The 20,497-nt window shown below is 58.6% G+C and overlaps 1 protein-coding gene and 1 long non-coding RNA gene across 5 annotated transcripts in view; one reads left to right on the plus strand and one right to left on the minus strand.

The window, feature by feature from the left end:
• The first annotated feature begins 1,429 nt into the window (after positions 1-1,429).
• Positions 1,430-3,197, plus strand: LOC144379396 (uncharacterized). Its single transcript, XR_013442248.1, has 3 exons — positions 1,430-1,795; positions 2,171-2,389; positions 3,008-3,197. It is a non-coding gene; the product is annotated as an uncharacterized LOC144379396 (long non-coding RNA).
• Positions 3,198-8,424: 5,227 nt separating this feature from the next.
• The window catches only part of NAP1L4 (nucleosome assembly protein 1 like 4), a 44,142-nt gene continuing 32,069 nt past the window's right edge, over positions 8,425-20,497 (minus strand). For 2 of the 4 annotated variants that reach the window (XM_036067786.2, XM_036067787.2), the window contains exons 12-16: positions 18,302-18,324; positions 17,910-18,029; positions 15,262-15,291; positions 14,792-14,848; positions 8,425-9,607 (exon numbers count right to left, since the gene is read on the minus strand). In XM_036067786.2, coding sequence (XP_035923679.1) covers positions 9,569-9,607; positions 14,792-14,848; positions 15,262-15,291; positions 17,910-18,029; positions 18,302-18,324 — 269 coding nt within the window. In that variant the 3' untranslated portion in view covers positions 8,425-9,568. Of the gene's footprint in view, positions 9,608-13,172; positions 13,207-14,791; positions 14,849-15,261; positions 15,292-17,909; positions 18,030-18,301; positions 18,325-18,350; positions 18,752-20,497 lie in introns of those variants that run through there. The other 2 variants (XM_036067788.2, XM_078057626.1) reach the window with 2 other exon arrangements.

The raw sequence follows: 20,497 nt of genomic DNA on the forward strand, positions 1-20,497 counted from the left end.
TGGAGTGTTGGGGGTCAGGAGCTGGGCCCACCCAAGCAGCTTCCCCGCCCTGCAGCCTGAGACCCCCATCCAGCAGAGGCCCTGGGGAACCTGCCGGCCCACTCCTGCTCCCTGCTCAGTGGCATGAGCCTGGACCAAGGAGAGGGCCCTGCACCCGCCCCCGAGCAGGCCCATCTGGGGGACCCCCTGGGGCAGGGAGTTGGGAGGGATGATGAGGAAGCAGACGCTGACCTTGCAACCCCAAGGGAGGACCTTTTGGGGGAGCCCCCTCCCTGAGCCATTTGATAGCCAGGAGCCCAGAGGACCCACCAGGCAGACAGCTTCCCGCCGGGCAGTGGGGACCACGGTGTGGATTCGGCCTGCACCCCGTGGGGAGCTGCGGCCCACCAGGGTTCTTGGCCAGGTGGGTGCTGGACGGCCAGCCGCTGGCTGGAGAGACAGGGGCCCCGCACCTGCAGGTGCTGGGCCTCGTTCGCCCTCTTTGCCCCTGTTGGTCCCCCAGCAAGGTGGGGGCTGCTGGGGTCGCTTTCTTGGATTTACAGGGAACGGAGTGGGGGTCTCAGAGAAGTTAGGGACTCAGCTGAGGTCCCACTGCCAGCCGGTGGGATTAGAAGCCACTCTACTGCGCCCCAAGGCCTGGGGGCAGGAAGGAGCCCCACCCAAAGGAACAGGGAGGGGCCGTGCCGGGCTTTGCCTCACATGGGTGGCGTCAGGCACGGTAGGTCGGGGCCAAGTTTACTAATATTTATCCTAGGGTCGCATCCGGGATCCACGCACAGCCTGCCTGGGGGAACCCCCCCTCCTGCCACCAGGCAGACTGGGCCCCAAACATCCGGCCAGGGACACTTGCTGTCCCGTCCAGCTGGGTGAGGACGTCGGATGGCCCAGACAGAACGAGGGCACCTCTCCGAAGCGCCCCTTGTGACGTCATCCGTGCAGCAGTGGGAGGCCGGGCCCCGGAGGCTCTTGCCCAACCAGCCTGGGAACGGCGGCCTGTGAGGAAGCCGTGCGTCAGGGCGGGCCGGGTGCCCCGGGCTCGATACCACCTTCTTCCTGTGGGAGGTGGTGCTCAGGAACAGCCCCGGGGTGGGGCTCCCTGCTTCCCCTGCCTGGGAGACCCTCTCCCCTGGCCTCCTCCAGGAAGTCCCCTCGGATTGTCAGCGCATGCCGTGAGGTCTGCTCCCATCAACTGCGTAACTGCTGGGCCTCAGGGTCCCGGAGGTGGCTCAGGTGTTAAACTCAGGAGGGCGGGAGAGGTCCGTGCACCTGGGAGGCGGCCTGATGCCACCTGACCTGAGTCTGACACAGCCCATTGGCCGCCGCCTGTGACTCAGGCCTGCCCTTGATCTCTCTCCTCCCAGTGGGAGCCTGGGAAAAGTGAGAGGCCGAAGGGCAGGAGGCTGGTGTTGTCCAGGCTTTCACTGTCCGCCTGGCTTGGGCCCCGCAGAGCTGTGTCTGTCCCCCTCTCTGGTTCTCTGAGCCCTCGGCTGGAGTCGGACAGGTAGGGCCTGCCTCACAAGACACTGAGGACCCAGTGAGAAGCACGGACGCTACCCGAACACCTCTCTCCTCCTGGGCCCCGGGCAAGCTCCTATTCATCCCTCAGTACCTTGATCAGAGGTCACTAGCAGCTCCTGGAATGCAGTGAGTGTCTCCGTCTTTGCGGCCCCCAGGGCCCTGCCCAGGTGCTCAGGAAAGCTTTTGGGAAACGTGGGCCTAAAAAGCATCAACCTCACCGTCCAAGAGATGTGACTCTGCTCAGAGCAACAGAAGTTACTGGAGGTTCTGCTTGCTGGTCAGTAAAACCAGAAAATCAGGGAGGGGCCCAGGGTGGGGGGCCAGGGCCAGGTTGGGAGAGGGGAGGAAGAGACTGCCCAGGGCCTGGTTCATGGGGACACAGGACCTCTCTGGAAGCTTGAATGAAAGAGGGAATGCCCGAAATACAGGGAAGGAGGGAGGGCGGCCAGAGGTGGACAAGCTATGGCCTCCACCCTCTGGATGGTGGTCAGTCCTGCGGCCCCCTGGGCTGCATCATCACAGGACAGATGGGACATCTGGCTCCTGCCCACCCCGCCCCCCCCAAGGTGGACTGTTTACTATTACTTATCCAAGGGTCCCAATTGGGATTCATGCGGAGCCTGTCTGAGGGAACACCTGCTCCTGCCCCCAGGCAGACAGACTGGTCCCCAAATGGGAAGCAACCTGCGTCCGGTGACAAATGAATGGATACACAAGACGTGATCCATCCACACACCAGACCGTCACTCAGCCTGAACACAGAGGGACACGCTGACACCTGCCACAGTGTGGATGGACCTGGGGGACGTGATGCTGAGTGAGACAGGCCAGACACAGAGGGACAAATACTGCAGGATTCCGCCCACATGAGGTCCTTAGAGTCTCCAGATTCACAGGGAACAGAGTGGACGGTGGACGCCGGGGGAGGATGGGGGTCGGTGACTCAGGGGGACAGAGAGTGGACAGTGGGCACCGGGGGAGGGATGGGGGTCGGTGACTCAGGGAGACAGAGAGTGGACGGTGAGCGCTGGGGGAAGGATGGGGGTCGGTGACTCAGGGAGACAGAGAGTGGACAGTGGGTGCTGGGCAGCGGGGGAGGGATGGGGGTCGGTGACTCAGGGGGACAGAGAGTGGATGGTGGGTGCCGGGGCCAGGGGAGGGATGGGGGTCGGTGTCTCTCACTGGGAGTCTCAGTTTGGGAAGATGGAAAGTTCTGGGGACAGGTGGTCGGCACGGCTGCACAACAGTGTGAATGTGCGCAGTGCCCCTGAGCTGTGGGCTTAGAGACGGTGAAGACGGTACACTGACGTGTCTTTTGCCACAATTTAAGAAATGTATTTACACGTGAACGTGCACGTGTCCAGTAGGAGCTGGTGTGTTTCCGAGAAGTGAGACACGGTGCATGTACTATTCTGTCCCACCTGCGTCCCGGGCAGTCCCCCCCGATCTGCCCACCCTCGTGGTGCTCAGGCTGATTTGTGATTCTCAGAAGCGATAGGCGATGCTGCTCGAACGTTTCCGGACTCCGCGCTCGCGTGCACGAGGTCACCGGGACAGACTGCGAGACGTGGAGTTGCTGTGTGGAACGTGACCGCTGACCAGCCCGCCCGCCAGCCAGCTCGCACTCCCACCCGAACGTGCTGGGCGCCCTGCATTTATGCAGCTTTCCTCCAATCCCGTGGCCAAAACCTGGGGTGCTGTCTCCGTGTAACCTGTGAATGTGACTTCGTGTGGTAAAAGTATTACCTAATGTGACAAAAGATGCCATCAAGGACCTTGAGAGGTCATCCCGGGTTATCCCCGGGTGGGCCCCGAATGCGGCCAGTGTCCTTCCAAGAGAGGGAGGAGGGGCCCCGCGCCCACGGAGGCAGGGGCCGAGGGTACCTGGGTTTGCACTTCTGGTCTTCAGAACCCCAGCTTGTTCCTTTGTTACCACCTCCCCGGGCTCTTAACACGGCCGCCAGCCCCCCCGGCGGTCTGCTGCCGGCCCCCCCCCCCGGCCTGGCACACCGTCTGGTCGCCAGAGGCGGCCCAGCAGAGTGCGGGCATGAGCTGGCTTTGGCTGGTGAGGTCAAGGCTTCCTGGAGACCACTGGTGATTTTTGAGCTGGGTTTGCAAGGATGTATAGTTCTCCACACCACCGGGCCTTCCCCAGGCGAGGACAAGAGTCTGGAAATCAGACAGAAATGCTGCCCAGCACAGGTGGACTTGGAGGCTGAGTGGTCGAGGAACCGTGGGAGACAGAGGTGCCCCTCTTCTGGGTGGGGACCCCTCGCCGCTTCCACTGCACCGGCAGCCTGTGGGCCCTGCAGTCTCAGGGCTCTCTAGAAGTGGCCCCCGCCATCACCTGGCCCCACACTCATGAGCGGCCCCCACAGACCACCCCAAGTGTTTCACGCTCAAAACAGTGCCCTTCAGTGCCCCCCCACTCTGACAGCACCCCCTCTACCGCTTCCTCCTCCAGGCCCCGTCCGTTCCCCCCCTCTTCTGCCACCCCCCACTCTGAGCATCTAGCCTGGACGCCGGCAGCTACCTCTGTGTCCTGGGGCTGCCCTGACAAAGGACCACACACTGGATGGCTTGGAACAACACACATCTATCCCCTCCCAGGTCTGGAGGCCAGAAGCCTGATGGTGAACCCCAGCCCCGCACCTTCCGGACCTGTTTCGGCTCCTCCCTGTCCTCCCAGGGCTGGCCCTCCTCTGCTCGGCTCTCCCCTCTGGGACGACAGCTCTGCTGGGATCTTCCAGCCCCCACCAGAAATGGGGGCAGCTTGGGACCCAGGGCCCTCCCTGTCCCCACAGTGCACAGTCCACCCCAGGCCGTCTCCACGCTGGCAGGCAATGGGGAGGACCCGCGTGGGCGGCCCTGCCTGGATGAAGGCTTTGGGAAGGAGGGTTCTCCCCATGTTCAGAAGCAGAAGCCGAGACCCAGGGAGCTTCAGACTTGATATTCCCAGGCTTCTGGAAAACCCTGGCTCAGGGGGAAAGAAGGAGCCCATGGAGGATGTCGGGGGGGGTCCACCCCATGTCTCCAGGGCCTGTAGAAGCCCGGCCGGGCGAGGCAGGCCTGCCGGGCTGTCAGGGAAAGTAACATCCGGCCGCCACCCTCACTGAGCTGAGTCAGCTGGGCCAGGCTGGCCCCGCGAATGGCACCACAGGGACATCGTGGGGGCAGACAGGGGCTCCGCCCAGGTGCACCAAGGTGACTCGGCCTCATGGAGGTGTCTGGGCCTCACCCTCCTGGCGGCCGGGATCAGAGCCTGCCAGGCTGTGAGGAGGGTCCCAGGCAGACAAGGCGCCTGGACGATCACACCAAAGTCAACAGAACCGAAAGCTCAGCCAGGGTCAGCTGAGGAGGGGTCCCGCCACTGGGGGCTCCTGCCTGTCAGCATCTCCTGGTGGGTGGGAGGCCCACTGACTGGGTCTGGGGTCCCTCAGGCCCCCCCACCCCCCGACGTGGCTGTGCCTCTAGAGGGAGGAAGATGGGAAGTCCTTCTGCTTGTGAGAACGTGAAGGCAGCGACCAAAGTTCAGGTGCGGCTGAAGGCTGGGCCGGCCGGCAGGGAGCCGAGGGTGGCCCCCGCGGGGGCAGCGCTCTCCAGCGGAGCCCCTCTCAGGGTGTGCAGCTGAAGGCCAGAGGGCCCATCTCCCACGGCCGGCCCCGGGCCTCCTCCACAGCCCACCTCGTGTTGTCACCCACGGGCACTCGGGGGCGAAGGAGCCGGGGAAGACCCGTTTGAGCAGAGGGCGGGCCAGAGGCCAGCACTATCACCAGGACAGGCCGGCTGAGGTCTGGGCTTCACCCCCCAGCCTGGCCTGGTCTCCCTGCTGGGGCAACGCCTGGCGCAGCCCGCCCAGGCCCAGGTGCCCTCTGGGAACACAAGGCACCGGGCTGACTCGGCCTGGGACCTACGGGAAGCGGGACCACTGGCCCGTGGGTCAGGGCTCTGCTTGGCCCTGGCCCCACGAGAGCAGACTGGTCGCCACGGTGGGGCAGGTGCTGCGGACGAGGGGGAACGTGGACACGCTGAGCCGCCTGCCGCAGCTGTGGACCTGGCCCTGGGTGGCTACAATTCCCAACTTACCCGGCGGAAAACCAGAATTTTAGGTGGACTGACCCCAATTTGGGGGCACTTCTGCAAACACAGCTTCATGGAGACAGTTTACACACATACAGCCAGACACTCCCCAGTACAGCAGTTCCGAGAGCTCCGATCTCCCGGGGCTGCCCCGGTCCCCCCGCAGCCGCTGCCCCCAGCAGTCCCCTCTGCGGGTCGTGGCTGGCTTCACCGCGTCAAGGCTGGGACCGTTCCACGGTGAGCGCGCACTCGGCCGGGACAGGGCCAAGCCGCCCCCAGAAGTCAGGGTGCACAGGCGGGTGCACCAGAGGCAGCCACCTGATTCCGCCCAAATCTGAGCGAGCAGAGTCTTGTGTAGGACGGTCAGTCCAAGGAGGAAGGGAGGGTGCGGGCCGCAGAGGCCATGGGGGATAGGAGGTGGCCCTGGACGCTCACTGGAACCCTCTGAAAGAAGCATCGTGACAGCCCAGCCCAAAAGGGGGACCCAAAAGAGAGGGGGGCCGGTAGGCCTGGCTCCAGGCAATTCAGGGGGTCAGTGGGTCAGAGGCGTGGCCCATGCAGAGCCAGCAACCAGCCAGAGCTGCTGCAAGTGCCCCCTTCCCCGCTGCCTCCTGGCAGCTCTGTGCCCTTCCGGTGAACGCAGCAAGGCCTGAACAAACCTCAGGTGCCAGCAGAGGCCCAGACGGAGCCTGGGTGCCGGGCCCCTCGGCCAGTGGAGGGCCCGCCTTCCCTGTCCTGCGACTGCCCAGGGCTGAGGTCAGAAGACAGCTTCGCGGACAGGCCAGGAGGCGGTGCCGCAGGGGACGGTGGGCACGGCTTCTCAGGGCTTTGAGCTGGAGTCTTGCTATGCAACCACCAAGCACCAGGCTGAGCCCCAGAGGCCACAGGGACCCAGCCCTGTGACGGAGCGCACCCGGGGGGGGAGGGTGGGGGTGGGTGGGGTGTGAGGTGTGTGTGTGTGGCCTGCTCACACTCTTCTTAGAATCCTGCAGGAAATAAAACCCAGGGCCTCCAGAGACGGCCACAAGCCAGACACCCCTCCCGCCGTCCGTCTGTGCTGGTCGGACGAGAAAACACGCCTTGGGCTGCCGCCACCACGCATGTCACCGCCAACAGGCAGAGCGCCCAATTCTCCGTCCCGCTGACCCCAGGTGCCCAGCTGCTCTCTCCAGCTTCCCATTTAGCTCAGACTCCAAAGGTAGCGCCGTGTATGCGAGCGCCCAAGTGCGTACCCACACGGGGCTGGCCGTGACCCGCTCCCAAGCACTGCTCTCTCAGGGGCACGCCCCACAGGCACACAGACACCCGTCCCTGGCCGCCCCACGTCCGCCATGGGCAGGTGGGCACTGACTCGGCCGGTCTCCGAGGGAAGGCACGGGCTCCCCCTACCCTGTCATCCCAAACCGCCGCAGCACACACTGGCCACGTGCTCCGCTCACACGCACGGTGTGGACTCCCGGCCCAGGTGATGCGCACCGACTTCTGGTGAAGCCCTAGCAGCTGCCGGCCAGAGAGGGCTCTAACGGCGTTTGCCCCCCGCCCGTCTCCTTGGCTCCCATCACCCGGCGCTGTGCCCATCAGAGGGGGCTCTTCTCACGTGCCCCGCGTTTCTTCAGCGAGGCCCAGCAGCCTCCAGGCTGAGCGCTGCTGTTGCTTCACAGTGAACATGGGGCCGTCACCCACTGAGGGTGAGGAGCCAGCGGGAGAGGAAAGATCACGTTCGGAGTGACCCCTGGGCCAGCAAGATGGGGCCTCCCAGAGTTGAAACCGTCCCTGCAAACCTCCTGCGAAGTACCCAAGCACATCATTTTGTGCAATCACTGCTCATCCTGTAGTTACTTGTACGGCACGGTTTATAAACAGCTTCATTCCGGACGCTCCAGGGAAACAGGACACGTGGAGAACTTGGGGAGCCCTGACCAGTCTGGGTCCAGAGCGACAAGAAGCTGCCCTGTAGGTCCGGGGGCCCATCCTCGAGAGGTGCTCCCAGCGCGCACCGTCATCTCTGCAGACTGCCCTCCGGGGATGGGGTTCTCAATCTGTGTCAGCAGGAACACGGCAGGCCTGGCACCCACAGGATTCTCGGGTGGGGGGCCAGGCCCACGGGGGGCTCACCCACAGGTACTTCAAGAACTGAGAACATTCTGGTTCTAGTTGGCTGGGGCACGCTGGAAGCAGGGCTATTCCTAAACCTTGTGCAGCACTTCTTGCTCCTTCTCGTGGCCACTCCCAGGGAGAACCAGGCCCCCCAGACAGGCACCCGGCGAGCTGGGCACCGGCGGCTGGGCCGCGGGAGGAGCAGCTGTGTGCTCGCCTTCTCCTGGTGCCTGTACCGCCCCCCACCCCCGCCCGGTACCGTGCACAGGGCTTGTGCAACAGGTGTCTGGGGGGGGCGCTCCCCTCTTAGCAAGGAATGGAGGTTCCACCAGAAAAGTGGCCTTTATGCAGGAATTTTCCCTCCTGGAACCTTCTGGATCTGGGAGGTACAGCCCCACAAACTCTTGAGAAATGGTGCACTCCTGGGGGAGAGCAGACTCTTTCCTGAGGTAGCAAAGGGCCCAACCCGGGGGCCCCAAGCCCACCCTGACAGTGAAGTGGGTCTGCAGGCCTAACGGGCCAACTAAATGTAGCCGCCTCCTAAGAACCGGCTGACACGGAAAAGCAGAGGCCTGAAGCCCGGGTCTGCCCGTCCGCAGGGCTCTGCACATACAGTTCAAGAGGACGCGCAACCACAGCCCAGAGCTGCCGGGTGGGGGCAGGTGCCAACGCCCCCACCCCGATCCTCCCACCAGGTCCTCCCACAGAGAGACTGTGCACAGAGCTGGGTTCATGGTTCACAACTTTAATAGAATATTCTAACTATTCTGTACAAATTGAAAACACTGTATTCAGTTACAAATGTATTATAAGTAAGGCTGAGCACTCTACGGGCCTGGACACAGTGTGGACGCAGCACCCCCGGCTGCCAGACCGCGGTCACACACTCGGAAACCCCACACGCCAGCCAAGAGCAGGTCGCTCTGAACCCAGGGCTTTTAAGACAAGATGAGCACGGGGCCAAGAAATGGGGGTACTGAGAAAGCAAGACTCGACGTGTCCACACTAGAAGGAGAGTAGTGCTTCCCAGCCCTGGCCCCTCACCACAGAAGCCTGGCAAACCCCGGCACTCGGCCCCCAACCCCGCCCCCCGCCCCCAAAGCCGGGTGGTATGTCGTGAAAACGAGCTCCTGCCCTCAGCCGTGGGCAGGACGGAGCGAGGTTCCTTCTCCACAGGCCTCACTCCCTTGGGAGCCACCACCACTCCCGCCTGGCAAGTCACCAGGTCACACACATGGTTTCAGAAAGTGTGAGGACAAGCGACAGCATGCGTCCCAAGCCCTCACCAGCAGGAAAGAATAAATAAATACAAAGATGAACCACAAACACTCACGCCTCAGGGCTGGGGTGCACCACAACCCCTACCCCACCCTGAGGAAGACAAAACCAGAGAAGAACGCTCTAAAGAGAACAGGACCCTACTCTACGCAGCCCTTCCGAGGCCGTTAGAGCGCAGGAGACCAGGTGGTGGGAGACACAAAGCGCGTGGGTTTCTTCAAGTGAAGGAAGAATCCAGTCCGACCGCGGAGGGGTGTGACTGGTTCTAGATGCCCCGGAACCACATCCCCAGACATCTGCCCTTGGCATGGACTGACCTTCCGCCGCCCCCTCCCCCCGGGGTCTTTGGGGCCCTCCTGAAGGCAGGGCCTGGGAAAGTCCACTGAGCTGCACCCAAGGCCGTAGAGGGTGCTGGAATCAAACCTATTTCTGAAATGCATTTAAGTTGCCACTGTACAGGTTAAGCAAAATAATAAGGATAAAGGAAAAGTTAAAGTCAAAATCATGCACTCGAAAACAAGGTAGAAGCAAGCACTGCCCATACGGTGGCGCGGCCGCCACAAGTCCCGACGCCACAGCTGCGGGTGCTCGCTCCTCACTGCTGTTTGCACTCGGACGGCTGGCTGGGCTCCTTCTGTCAACGAGAGAAGACAGGACTTGTAGGGAACCAACGTCATCAAGCCGGCACCTCCAACCAACAGTGCAAACAAGACTCAATTTAGTGCCTTCCTTCTTACTGAAAAAATGGTTACTGCAAACGTACTTTTACAAGAGTAACAAGTCACTCAGCTTCCCAGAAACAAAGTCTCAGTGGGGCTGCCTTTCTTGTTCGGAGACAGGCCCGGGAGTGTCAGTCACAGGCCAGGCACCGGGAAGGAGGAGCGCCTCAGGGTCACCGAGCCTCATCCGTGTCAGGGGAGCCCACGCTCCAAAGCTACGCCGCAGCCTCGGAGCCTCGGGCAACCCCCCAACCCCGCCCACGTGACGCAGCAGCCGGCTCCCCTTTCTGTGCCCTGCCACCCCTAAGGCAGGCTCAGCACCTGAAACGAAGAGGCGGCACCGTGGGGTGGGCCAGAGGCGGCCGAGCAGCCCCGCCGGCCCCGGGCCAGCCCCCCGCAGTGCTCCCTGCTCGCGGGACGCACCAGCAGCCCACAGCCGGGGGAGGCCAGGCCAAGGGCTCCACGCACAGCCCCGGCCTCCCAGGCCCCTCCACTAGGGGGCAGGCTCTCCTTCCGGAGAGGTAGCAGGGAGAGGCCACGCCCCCCACAGAGGCGCCCGTTCACTTCAGTGCAATCGAACACAGCTCACACCGCTTAAAGCACATCCGGCAGCCCCATGCATTCTGTGCGGAGGCCAGCAACAGCCTGAGAGACAGACACTACCAGACCACGAATCTTTCCCGGCAAATACATTTACTAATCGGTGGCCTCTAATTCTTGGCTGCCAAGATTACAGATTACTCTCATACAATCTGGACAAGCCTACAGAGTCTAAAAAAAACCTCAAACATCGGGGATGATGTAACAGATACCTTCTATGGTTGAGGCTGGGACTCCATTCTTTAGGAAATCACATTTAGGGTATAAAAAAAATTATCTGTTAAGGACGCTTAAAAACAAAACGATGATCTTGGACCCTGGTCTAAGCTCTTCATTTGAAAATCTCATGGAAAGAGCACAGGGACGCGGCCGGGAGCCCCCAGGTCTCTGCCCAGCAGCGGGCCACTCTGGGAGGGGGGTCCTGACCTTGGCGTCACGTGCTCATCTAAAATACTGCTAAAGAACCCAGGGCCCCAAACAAAACACGCCTGATAAAAAATCCAGGCGGGAAAAGATCAAGATCAAACTGTGGATCTGGAGGCAGCTCAGGCTGGTGGCCAAGGCAAGGAGCCACCGGCTGTCAGGAGTGGCTGGGGAAGGCGGGGAGGAGCTCCCAGCCCGCGTGGCCATGGCAGTAGGGGGGCGGGGGGGAGCAGGCAGCTTTTTGAGGGTGAGGGGAGAAATTCGTGTGTTTCCACAACTGTATTTGCAAAAAGAAAGCGGGTTAGAGAAGCTGGAGCTAAGGAAGTCCTGTAGGGTGACGTGGTGGGCACGGGGGCAGGCGGCACAGGACGGGACTCCTCCTGCTATACCCTTCTGTATGCGGATGAGTTACGTACAACATTTTGTAAAATCGGGCGTTACACGATTTACAATATGCTGTCTGAATCATTTCATATGCTTATTTTTAACCAGGAGAACATATTACCCATTTGTTTAAAGTACACTCAGTAGCCTGGGGGATAAAGCCTGCTGGAGGCAACGGGACCTCACTGAGAGCTCCTGGCAGGCAGGCAAGCGGCCCCACCTCTGGGGACAGCATCCGCACGGACACAAGTCCTAGGCTGTAAAGTCAACACAGAACCCCGAAGCTTCTGACGTGAATTTTATCAACAAGACACCACTGGTTTTCAGCCTGTGACACAGGCCAAAACAGGACTACAACTATGCCCCGGCATCCTTGGTCTCAGGCCACCAAGTCTGATGGCAGCTTGGTCACTCAATACCCCTGAATATCACGGGAGAGGAGTGGGGTGTTTCCAAGGCACAAACTAACAGCCCAAATCCTGCCTGTCATGGAGCCATTTAAAGGCCAAGTTTTAACAGAGGACAACTGCCCAAGAAGGGGGGAAAACAAGCCAGCAAGCACAGAGCTGGCCACCACAGCTTCCCGGGGGCACAAAGCCGGGGCCCAAGGGCCTGTATGACCGCAGAGGGAACCCCTGCACCGGAGCGGCTGGGCCCCTGACAAGGACCTGATGACACTACTGAGGGGCGACAGTACCAGGCTGCTCATGGTGGCCACGCCACAGGAGGGTCCTCCTGTCCTAGAAAGACAGGCTGAACAGGTTAGGGATGCTTCCCCGTGACCAGCAGGGCGGGAGAGTGGGGCTTGCGGGGAACATTCTTCAGACAAGTGGGGCAGCGGGCATCAAGAGTAATCGAACACACTGTCGTGTACGCACGTCAAAGATCAGCCCCGACTCCTTAAACACCCAGGATCCATGCTGTCTGTCCATCTCCCCTGGTTAGGACGTTGCCTTGCCAGGAGGCAGCCGTGCTACTGCTCCGTTCTCTGTGAGAGCAAGCCTGCAAGAGCGAGACAGGAAGGCCACGCGGAGACTCTCCCACGCCTGTGGTCTGCACGACCATCAGCACCAGCACGCCGGCCGCGGCGGTGAGCTCAGGCTCCAGCTTTCACGGGCCCTGCTCTACGCACCGGCTGGGGCTGCTCAGCACAGCCCCCGGGACCCCCTGCCATTTCCCTGCTCTACGCACCGGCTGGGGCTGCTCAGCACAGCCCCCGGGACCCCCTGCCATTTCCCTGCTCTACGCACCGGCTGGGGCTGCTCAGCACAGCCCCCGGGACCCCCTGCCATTTCCCGGGGATGAACATCACGGCACCTGCCTCCCGTGGCATCTTCTCACCACGGCCCCCGGGCCCCCGGGAGGACAGTGTCCCACGAGGGAGGGAGCTGATCGCTGGAGCGGAGTTGCAATGGCCCACAACTTGGGGGGCAGGGGTGCCGGGTGGGCAGCACCCAGCTCTATCCCCACCTGGTCAGAGCACCCCAACAACGCCCAGGACCACACCACACAGACACCGCAGCTTTTGGGGCACTAACTCCAGCACACTCAAAGTCCAGGCAGGCCTCTATGACCTACCGGTCCGCACCACACCTGACTTTAAGAAGCAGAAACAATCGACAGAGACACATCAAGAAAGAGCACAGCGGCTGCTTCCTACTGCACGGGGTGCGGCTGATCCCAGCACGGCCCCCACAACACGGTCTTCATGAAGACCACACAGTGCCCACCTCCCAGGGCCCTCGCGCTCTGTGCTCTTCCTGGAGGGCAGGCCTGTCCCCAATAAAAATGCCACACCAGTCACGCCTTTGACTTGGTCAGCAACAAACACTGGGCTCAGTGTGTGGCCAGGGAAGCAGGAGCCAAATGTAGTTTCTGATGCTCAGTTTTAGAAGTACACACAACGGACACCTGCGTGAAACGACTATTCTTCCGAAAGCCATGTGCTCAGCCTCGCACATGCGGAGTGTGCCTGCCCAGCAGCCTCCCCTCTATCCACCAAGTCACAGTAAGGCACTGTTACAAATCACAGATCAGAAGATTGGATTAGGAATGAATGGAATTCCACCTTACCTAAAAATGCATGAATAACAGACAAAAATTACACCTAAATGGGGAAAAAATTGAAAGGAAGTGTCAGCATAAAAGAAAACAAAATGCACAAAATTATACAGGCGGAAACAGCCACTTTCTCATGACAAAAAGGGCCACAAATTCTTGAGCTTGAGATGAGCAACCCCAACCCACCACATCTGTACGTTTAATACCAAAAAATCCCTTCTCCCTCGTTTGCCTCCTCGTGTGCAGACTCTGACATGACCAATCCCTCCGAAGGATCAGAGTCGGGCCCTTCTGGCTGCGCAGGGCTGGCAGTCCTCGCGCCTCCCACCAGTGGCCCGTCTATCATCCCCCACCTTCCCCCAACCAACAGCACACACAGACCCAGGGAGCACCAGTCCTGACAACCCTCTAGGGTGCCGGACGACTTGTGAGAGAACGCGCTTCCAGAAAACAGACATGTCAGGAAACAGAAAAGGACAAACAACAGAAGGTAGCAACAAGCGACGGAGTAACGGAGCTCCCCCTGCAAACCATCCTCAGCCTGCTCTAGAATCCAAACCGTGAATATGCCTGTCAGCAGCCCCCACCTGCCCAGCGTGAGCCCCCTGAGCCAGGGCCCCCGTGTCACGGAGCCGAGCACACGGATGCCTGCGCTACAGGCCCCCCGTGCTGGACAGGCCGACTGCGCAGGGGTAAGCATTTCTGTGAGCTTAGTCCCGAGTAGTATTTATATGGTACATTTTAAGTTTGAAACCCACCTCCCATCCTTCTCTAGAAGGAGCTGAACTCATATAAAGCATGCATTTACAGAAACATTTGGCGTTAAAAAAAAAAAAAACAGAGCTGGGTTATTACACTCACATTTAGTGCACATTCCACTTTGGGTAAAAACGAAGGGCGGACAAACATTGTCTAGTTAAACTGAGATCCAGGTTACAAACGGCAGGGAAGGTTAGTGCTCTGACAGCCCATGACGACGCAGTGAGCTACAGACCTCATGCTCGCTAACAAGAGGACGGCCTACTATAGCCTGAGGACTGCATTAGAGCAGCTCTGGATTTAAGGGATGTGTCAAGGGACAAAGTGCCTTCATTTAAGCTCATCTGCCATCAGTAAACATTCAGACCTTCAGGTAAAATTATATGGGGTTGCCCATTCTCCTCAGTTTTTGTTTTTGTTTTCTTAAAGCTTCCTAGTTTGCTTTCAATAATTGGAGATACTTAGACATAGCTTCTGAATATTCTCAGCCCAAAGACAATTGTAAAACTATGTCTATAGTTTTATTACTCTACTCATTAAAAAAACAACCCCCCAAATTTACTTCTTTATACCTTTTCCAAAAATAAACACAAGAAACAGCTTATTCGTGTTGTCATTCAACCATTCCCCTGAAGGGACTAAAGGTCTGGAAAAGAAAGCTGCTCTCCTGAACGAGCTTACGGAAAGAGAGCGCTTACGAGCGAGCTGGGAAGGCCTTCCCTGGCCACACACTGAGCACTAAATCCCACAGGAGGGGTCGCTCGAGCCTGCCCCCGGTCTGTTGCCGTGTTCGGACTAGAGCAGGGCTGGCGCGGCCAGGCGGGGACGCAGCAGTTGGCATTCACGGGGGCGGCGGCCCCCCAACGACTGACCTTGGGGTTAATATCGGCATCGTCCTCATCTTCTCCCTCCTCGTCACCTTCCAACTCCTGCGTAAAAGGGTGAGAGTGAGTTGAACACACAGGATTTAAACTCCTGTGGAGCAACCCGCTCCACACAAACGAAGCCGCCCTCCGCTCTAGCGGGAAACCCATGATCACTGTCCGTAAGTGATTAAGTCACTCCTAGGCACACTGACTTGTGGGCACCTTTTTGTTCTCAGTGATAACGGACATAAACACAATGCTGAAAACGCGATTTTGTTTGTTCAACCAACATTTCCTAAGCCACGTTTTCATAAGCCAATCGCGGGGTCAACAACGGGACCCTCCCCAGCTTCAACAGGGTGGAGGCCCTGAGGCAGCTCCACACAAGCTGGGTACGACTGGTGGTCCGTCCGCCCTAGCAGAGGAAGCCTAGCGAGGCCTCAGGGAAAGGACTCTCCACGTTCGCCATGTCTTACCTCCTCTTCTCCTTCCTCACCCTCTTCAAACTGAAAAAGGAAAAAGGAAACAAGATTTAGGTCTCGAAAGCAGGAGGGCAGCCTGACCCAGGCAGGGTCCCCGTCAAGCACCCCACACCGGTCAGGCCTGGGGAATGCGGAAGTGCAGCCTGGCCTCTGGGCAGAGGCCCATCTGGTGGGGGGGGCACGGTCGGCCACTGGGCTCCTCGGCCCCGACACTGTGGGCCGGGCTGGGGCCAGCGCTGCAGGGCCACCTGTTCACGAGCCCTGCTGTGTTGATAGGATGCCGGGTACCTGCAAACCACACAAAACAAGGCCTGAGGATGGGGAAGGGTGCAGAAAGGAGATGGTCAGCATGAGAACGTACTGGGATCACCTGGGAAACTGGCTGATCTAAGTAATCCAGGAGCATGATTTTACTATGCAGATACGTGAATTTCAATGGTATTTTTTAACTCATACAAGGATAAATATTTACACATTAGAAATGTGATAAAACCTTGGTGTTTAAGTGTATAGAAAAAAAGCCCAACACTATAGTCGGTTGGTCTTGAATGAATTTCTCCAAGGTCCAAAGACATCACAGATCAGACTCTCACTCAAACTCCATCCACATATCAGACTCAGATCAAGACCAAACACAAAACAAAACAAAACAAACCTCATCGCTATCGCCTGCATGACACAAGAGACCTAAAGATTTACTAGGCTTTTCTTAAGAACATTTCTTTTGTTGGAGCCCACACATATATTCCCTTAGTGACAGCTCACACAAAACTTGTAAGGGCCTGGGGGCTGGTGGGGCCCAGCTCAGACACCAGGCCGAGCATGCGCGCCCTCCTGCACCAGCTGGGCCGTCAGGGCTCCAAGCATGCCCCAGTGCCCTTTCCAGCCTCTGACAGGGAAAGACCTAGGAAAACCTTGTCTTGTAGCCAATCACATTTTAGCTCAGACTGAACTAGCCTCAAACAGGCTCAAGCGTGGATTTTCTGAGGTTCTCAGATCATTTCACTCTGGACCTGGAGGGTCCTGTGGCAAACACATCTCATACTGATGGAGAGCAGGGGTCGCTAAGCCGGGGTACAGAGCCCGTGGGACACGCAAGCCAAGCCGGGAGAACGTGGAAGACAGAATCAGCACTCCCAGCTCCATTTCCTTCTGCAACGACGTGTAGCACTTGTGCAGGTTTCCAATGCATCAGACCCCTGCAAATTTACCTCTCTCCCAACGCGCACCAAGTAATGGTGCCAACAGGTGTTCTTCGAAGGGCCCGACAAGCCATGAGAGTCACTACGGCCGTGACTGGTGAAGTCAGGACCCTGGTCTCAGCAGGCCTAAGTGGGGTGCCCCTTCCTAACCCCTCAACGACACTGCTGGGCAGCAGCACCTGCATCGGAGGTGTTGGGCGCGGACATATATACACAGAGGACGCGCAGAGCACTGCACCGCTCCCAGTACTATCCACTCTGCCTGTATTTTAAGTAAATAAATACATATAAACTGCACAATCACGTTTTAAAACCGATGGGCATATGATCAAAAAAGTGTGGAGACCGCTGGTCCAGAGATGCACTTTCCAGTGTGTGTGGTCACTAGATTTTTGGGGCTACGTTAAATAAAACGGAACCACGCATTTCCTCAGCTGTCAACAGATTCCTTCTACATCTTCGAAGCTCACGTGGGGCCGTCCCACCACGCTGGACAGAGCAGGCAGCCGACGACAGCCCTCCCACCACAGACCGCGCCGGCGTACAGTGCCGTGTCGGCTCCAGCCTCGGCGCTCACCTGAGTGCTCGGACGAGCCAACACTACGCTGACTTGTGTGCCCGCACGTTCTCCTGCCCACAACCACCTCCCGGCCCAGGGACGGACGAACGGCCTTTCCGAAGCGAACGCGTCTCAGACTACACAGCTCACACACACTGGATGGGACGTGCCCCCTGGCTGGGACCATCAGCACAGAAAACGTGAGAAGCAGGCATTCACTGCTCTGGCCGCTGAGCAGCTCAAACCTGCCCGGCTCCTGCTGCCCGTCTGCAACCTCGACAGACCGCTTAGAAAGGAAACCTAGAGCCATCCAGGAAACCTAAGAGCTCTAAAAGCAAGGGAATAAGTATCTGAAACATACTACTAACTACACACTATAAAACAAAATTTGATCCCCACAAATCAAGAAGACACAGTGAGCCAAGCCTGGGTTATGATGGAGAACTACCTCGGGTGACTGTCAAAGGACAGCTAGCGAGGTTGCGCTCAAGCAGGGAGGGAGGCGGGGGAGAGAGAGAAAGGGGCCTGCGCAGCCCGGCCACCCCCTGTGCACCCCGGGTATCCAGCCTTTGGCGCCAGCACAGCACAGGCTGGCGAGTCAGCTCTGCAGATAACCTTCTGCTGTGGTCAGACCGCTGAAAAGGAGATTTTTTCCTCATGTTTCCAAGTCACCCAAAGCTTGCAGACCTTAAGTAGGACAGGGTGAGCACCTGGGGCCTTTCAAGGATGCTGTCTGTCCCTGGACGGGGCTGGCACTCTGCTCTAAGAGCACCCAGAGCCCTGCTCGGCCCCGACCCCCCAACACCAAGGGTCCCCCAGGCTGCTGCTCAGGGCGCCCCATACTGCCAGAGGCAGGCCCCCAAGGGCTCCCGCCCACATACGTTGTCGTCATCCTCTATGGCCTCCCCCGTGAAGTAGAGCACGGCCCGCGGGACTATCCGCTCACGAAAGAAGTGTCCAATTTCAAAGTCAGAGGCTAATGTGAATTCCGAGTCTTCATCCTGAGAAGGGAAAACCTCAACGTTAACTCGTGTATACGGGCGAGCACCATGCCCCCACCCGCACTGCGCCCCTCGCTCTGGGGGACCCAGCACTGCTGGGGATGGCGGGGTGCACCGGCCCCACGCGCTCCGGCCCCGCCCCACGGTGTCGTGAACACAGTGTACCCCGGGCCTCAGGGAGGAGGAAGGAGGGACTGAAAAGAAGGTAGGCCACTACTCTGAAGATAAAGAATGTGACAGCACAAGAGATCTGATGACAACACAAAGCTTACCAGTGATTCTCCATCCCCAGACGCTAGGGAAAAAAAGACAAAACATACGCATGTTATGCTGACAACCAAAACCTTTGCAAGCGCACGCGGGCAGCTCGGAGGACAGGGAAGGTGGCACAGGGCGCATCTGGAGCCCTGCGCCTCCCGCGGTGCCGACAGCCCGCCCCCGCCTGACCTGCTTGGGAACGCCAACTGGGGAAAAGCTCTTCCTAGTTCAGTGTCAACACGTGGAAAGGCCCACCACGGGGCCCCAGACGGTGGGCACCCGGTGCACTCACGCCTTCAGGAGCGTGTACTGGTCGGTGCCTGCAGCCCTGCACGACTCCGCAGGGAAAGGAAAATCCCTGAGCCTGGTGTCTGAAGCACTGCACCTCAGCGGGCCAACACCGGTGTGTCCACGTGGCGAGGACACAGTGCTGAAGCGTCTGTCCCACGGAATGGAAAGACTCCCTGTGGGCAGGAGGGTGCCGCTGGTCGCTGCCCACCACAGAGCCCCGCACGGCTCGCCGAGGGGCAGCTCCACACACACGTGTGCACGCGGGACACACACACACGCACGCGCGCGCCCACGGCTACCAAGACTGCTGCTGCACCGGAGCCTGACCCAGAACCAAGGGTGACAGGAAAGACAGGGACTTAAAACCGCTCAACAAAGCCCAGTGACACTCAAATGATCATGTGACTCAAACCCCGGACTTCAGAGATGCTTGTCCAAGGCCCGGTCTTGCCAGGAGCTGGAAGCTTATGGCGCTGGCCTCATCCTGCCTCTTGGGGCCTCTCCCAGCTTGCAGTTCCCCATGGGCTGGGCACCCACATGTCAACACCACCCCTATGGCACTGTCCCCGAGTCTTGGCACATGAGCACCCCCCACGGGCTAAGCTTTGGGTCCGGGGACTCTGGCCAGGGACTTTGCTCATGTGACTTTGGGACGTTTTGTAGACTGAAGGACAAGGAGGGCACCGGACCAGCCAGCTTATGTTTCCTTCATTTTAAAACATGTTACCTCAATTCTGACATTTTTTCCTTGCCTGCCCCATCACCACCCCACGGTCACTTTCAATTTGTTTACAGAGCTCATCACTTGATATTATGTGTGATTACTTTAAAAGACCTATGTTTACGTGCAATTCATCTACCAGAGAACTGAAGTGTATAATTCAATGACCTCTGGGACATTTTTAGAGTGGGACAACCATCACAGGACAGTTTTAGAACCCCAAATGTCACCCCCCCCAAATTCTGAGTCCACTTAATTTCATTTTGATCTTATTGAATTACTTAAAATCCAATCTTAAGAAACCTTCCAACAAAGCCACTGCATTTAGGAACCAAAGGCCCTCTGCTTCACAGTGAATTCATGCAAGTGACCGCCAAAGGGAATTCTCTAAAACAAGGAAACTGAACAACTACCTTATGGCTGTTGTTACCCCAGACCAATACACATTTGCATCCTCTAGGCTCAAAGACAAATCCCAGAAAGATATGGGGCCGAAGGGCAGAGCTTGCGAAGCGAGGGCCCTCGGCTCAGAGACAAAGTCCTGGTCCAAGGCTCACACTTGAGAGTGGAGCCACCCTGTGGCCGAGGGCGAACAGCTCACACACCCACCAATTACCTGTGGCAGGGACGGGCAGTTCTAGATTTCAATCTGTGTTCATGGAAAATAGAGAGAAAATGTTTTATCCTCACTATCCTAACACTGCCAACCGGCCTGGCCTCCGCATTCTCTCAGGTTTAGAAAATTTTAAGACTTGCCAGTATTTGGGACACCTGGGTTGCTCAGTCGGTTAAGCATCTGCCTTCAGCTCAGGTCATGACCCCAGGGTCCTGGGATCGAGCCCCACATTGGGCTCCCTGCTCGGCGGGGAGTCTGCTTCTCCCTCTGCCTCTACCTCTCCCCCCTTCTCGTTCTCTCTCTCTCTCTCAAATAAATAAGATCTTTAATAAAAGAAAAAAAAAAAGACTTGCCAGTATTTATTCTCAAAACCTGTTGCTCACCCTCCACGAGGTCAAACTTTCCGTCTTTATTTTATGACTTGGGGGGGGGGTAGGAATCGAAGTTTCCAAGCTAAGTCTTTCAAAACTGGAAATCCAATTACTTGTGCTGTCACACTGTCTCAACTCCCAAGCCCCTTGAGTTCTACCAAGTCCCGGAGAAAAACAAAACAAAGCTGAATTTATGAGAGAGAGAGGGTGG

Source organism: Halichoerus grypus, chromosome 11 (assembly GCF_964656455.1).
Source record: "Halichoerus grypus chromosome 11, mHalGry1.hap1.1, whole genome shotgun sequence".
Classification (NCBI taxonomy): Eukaryota; Metazoa; Chordata; class Mammalia; order Carnivora; family Phocidae; genus Halichoerus; species Halichoerus grypus.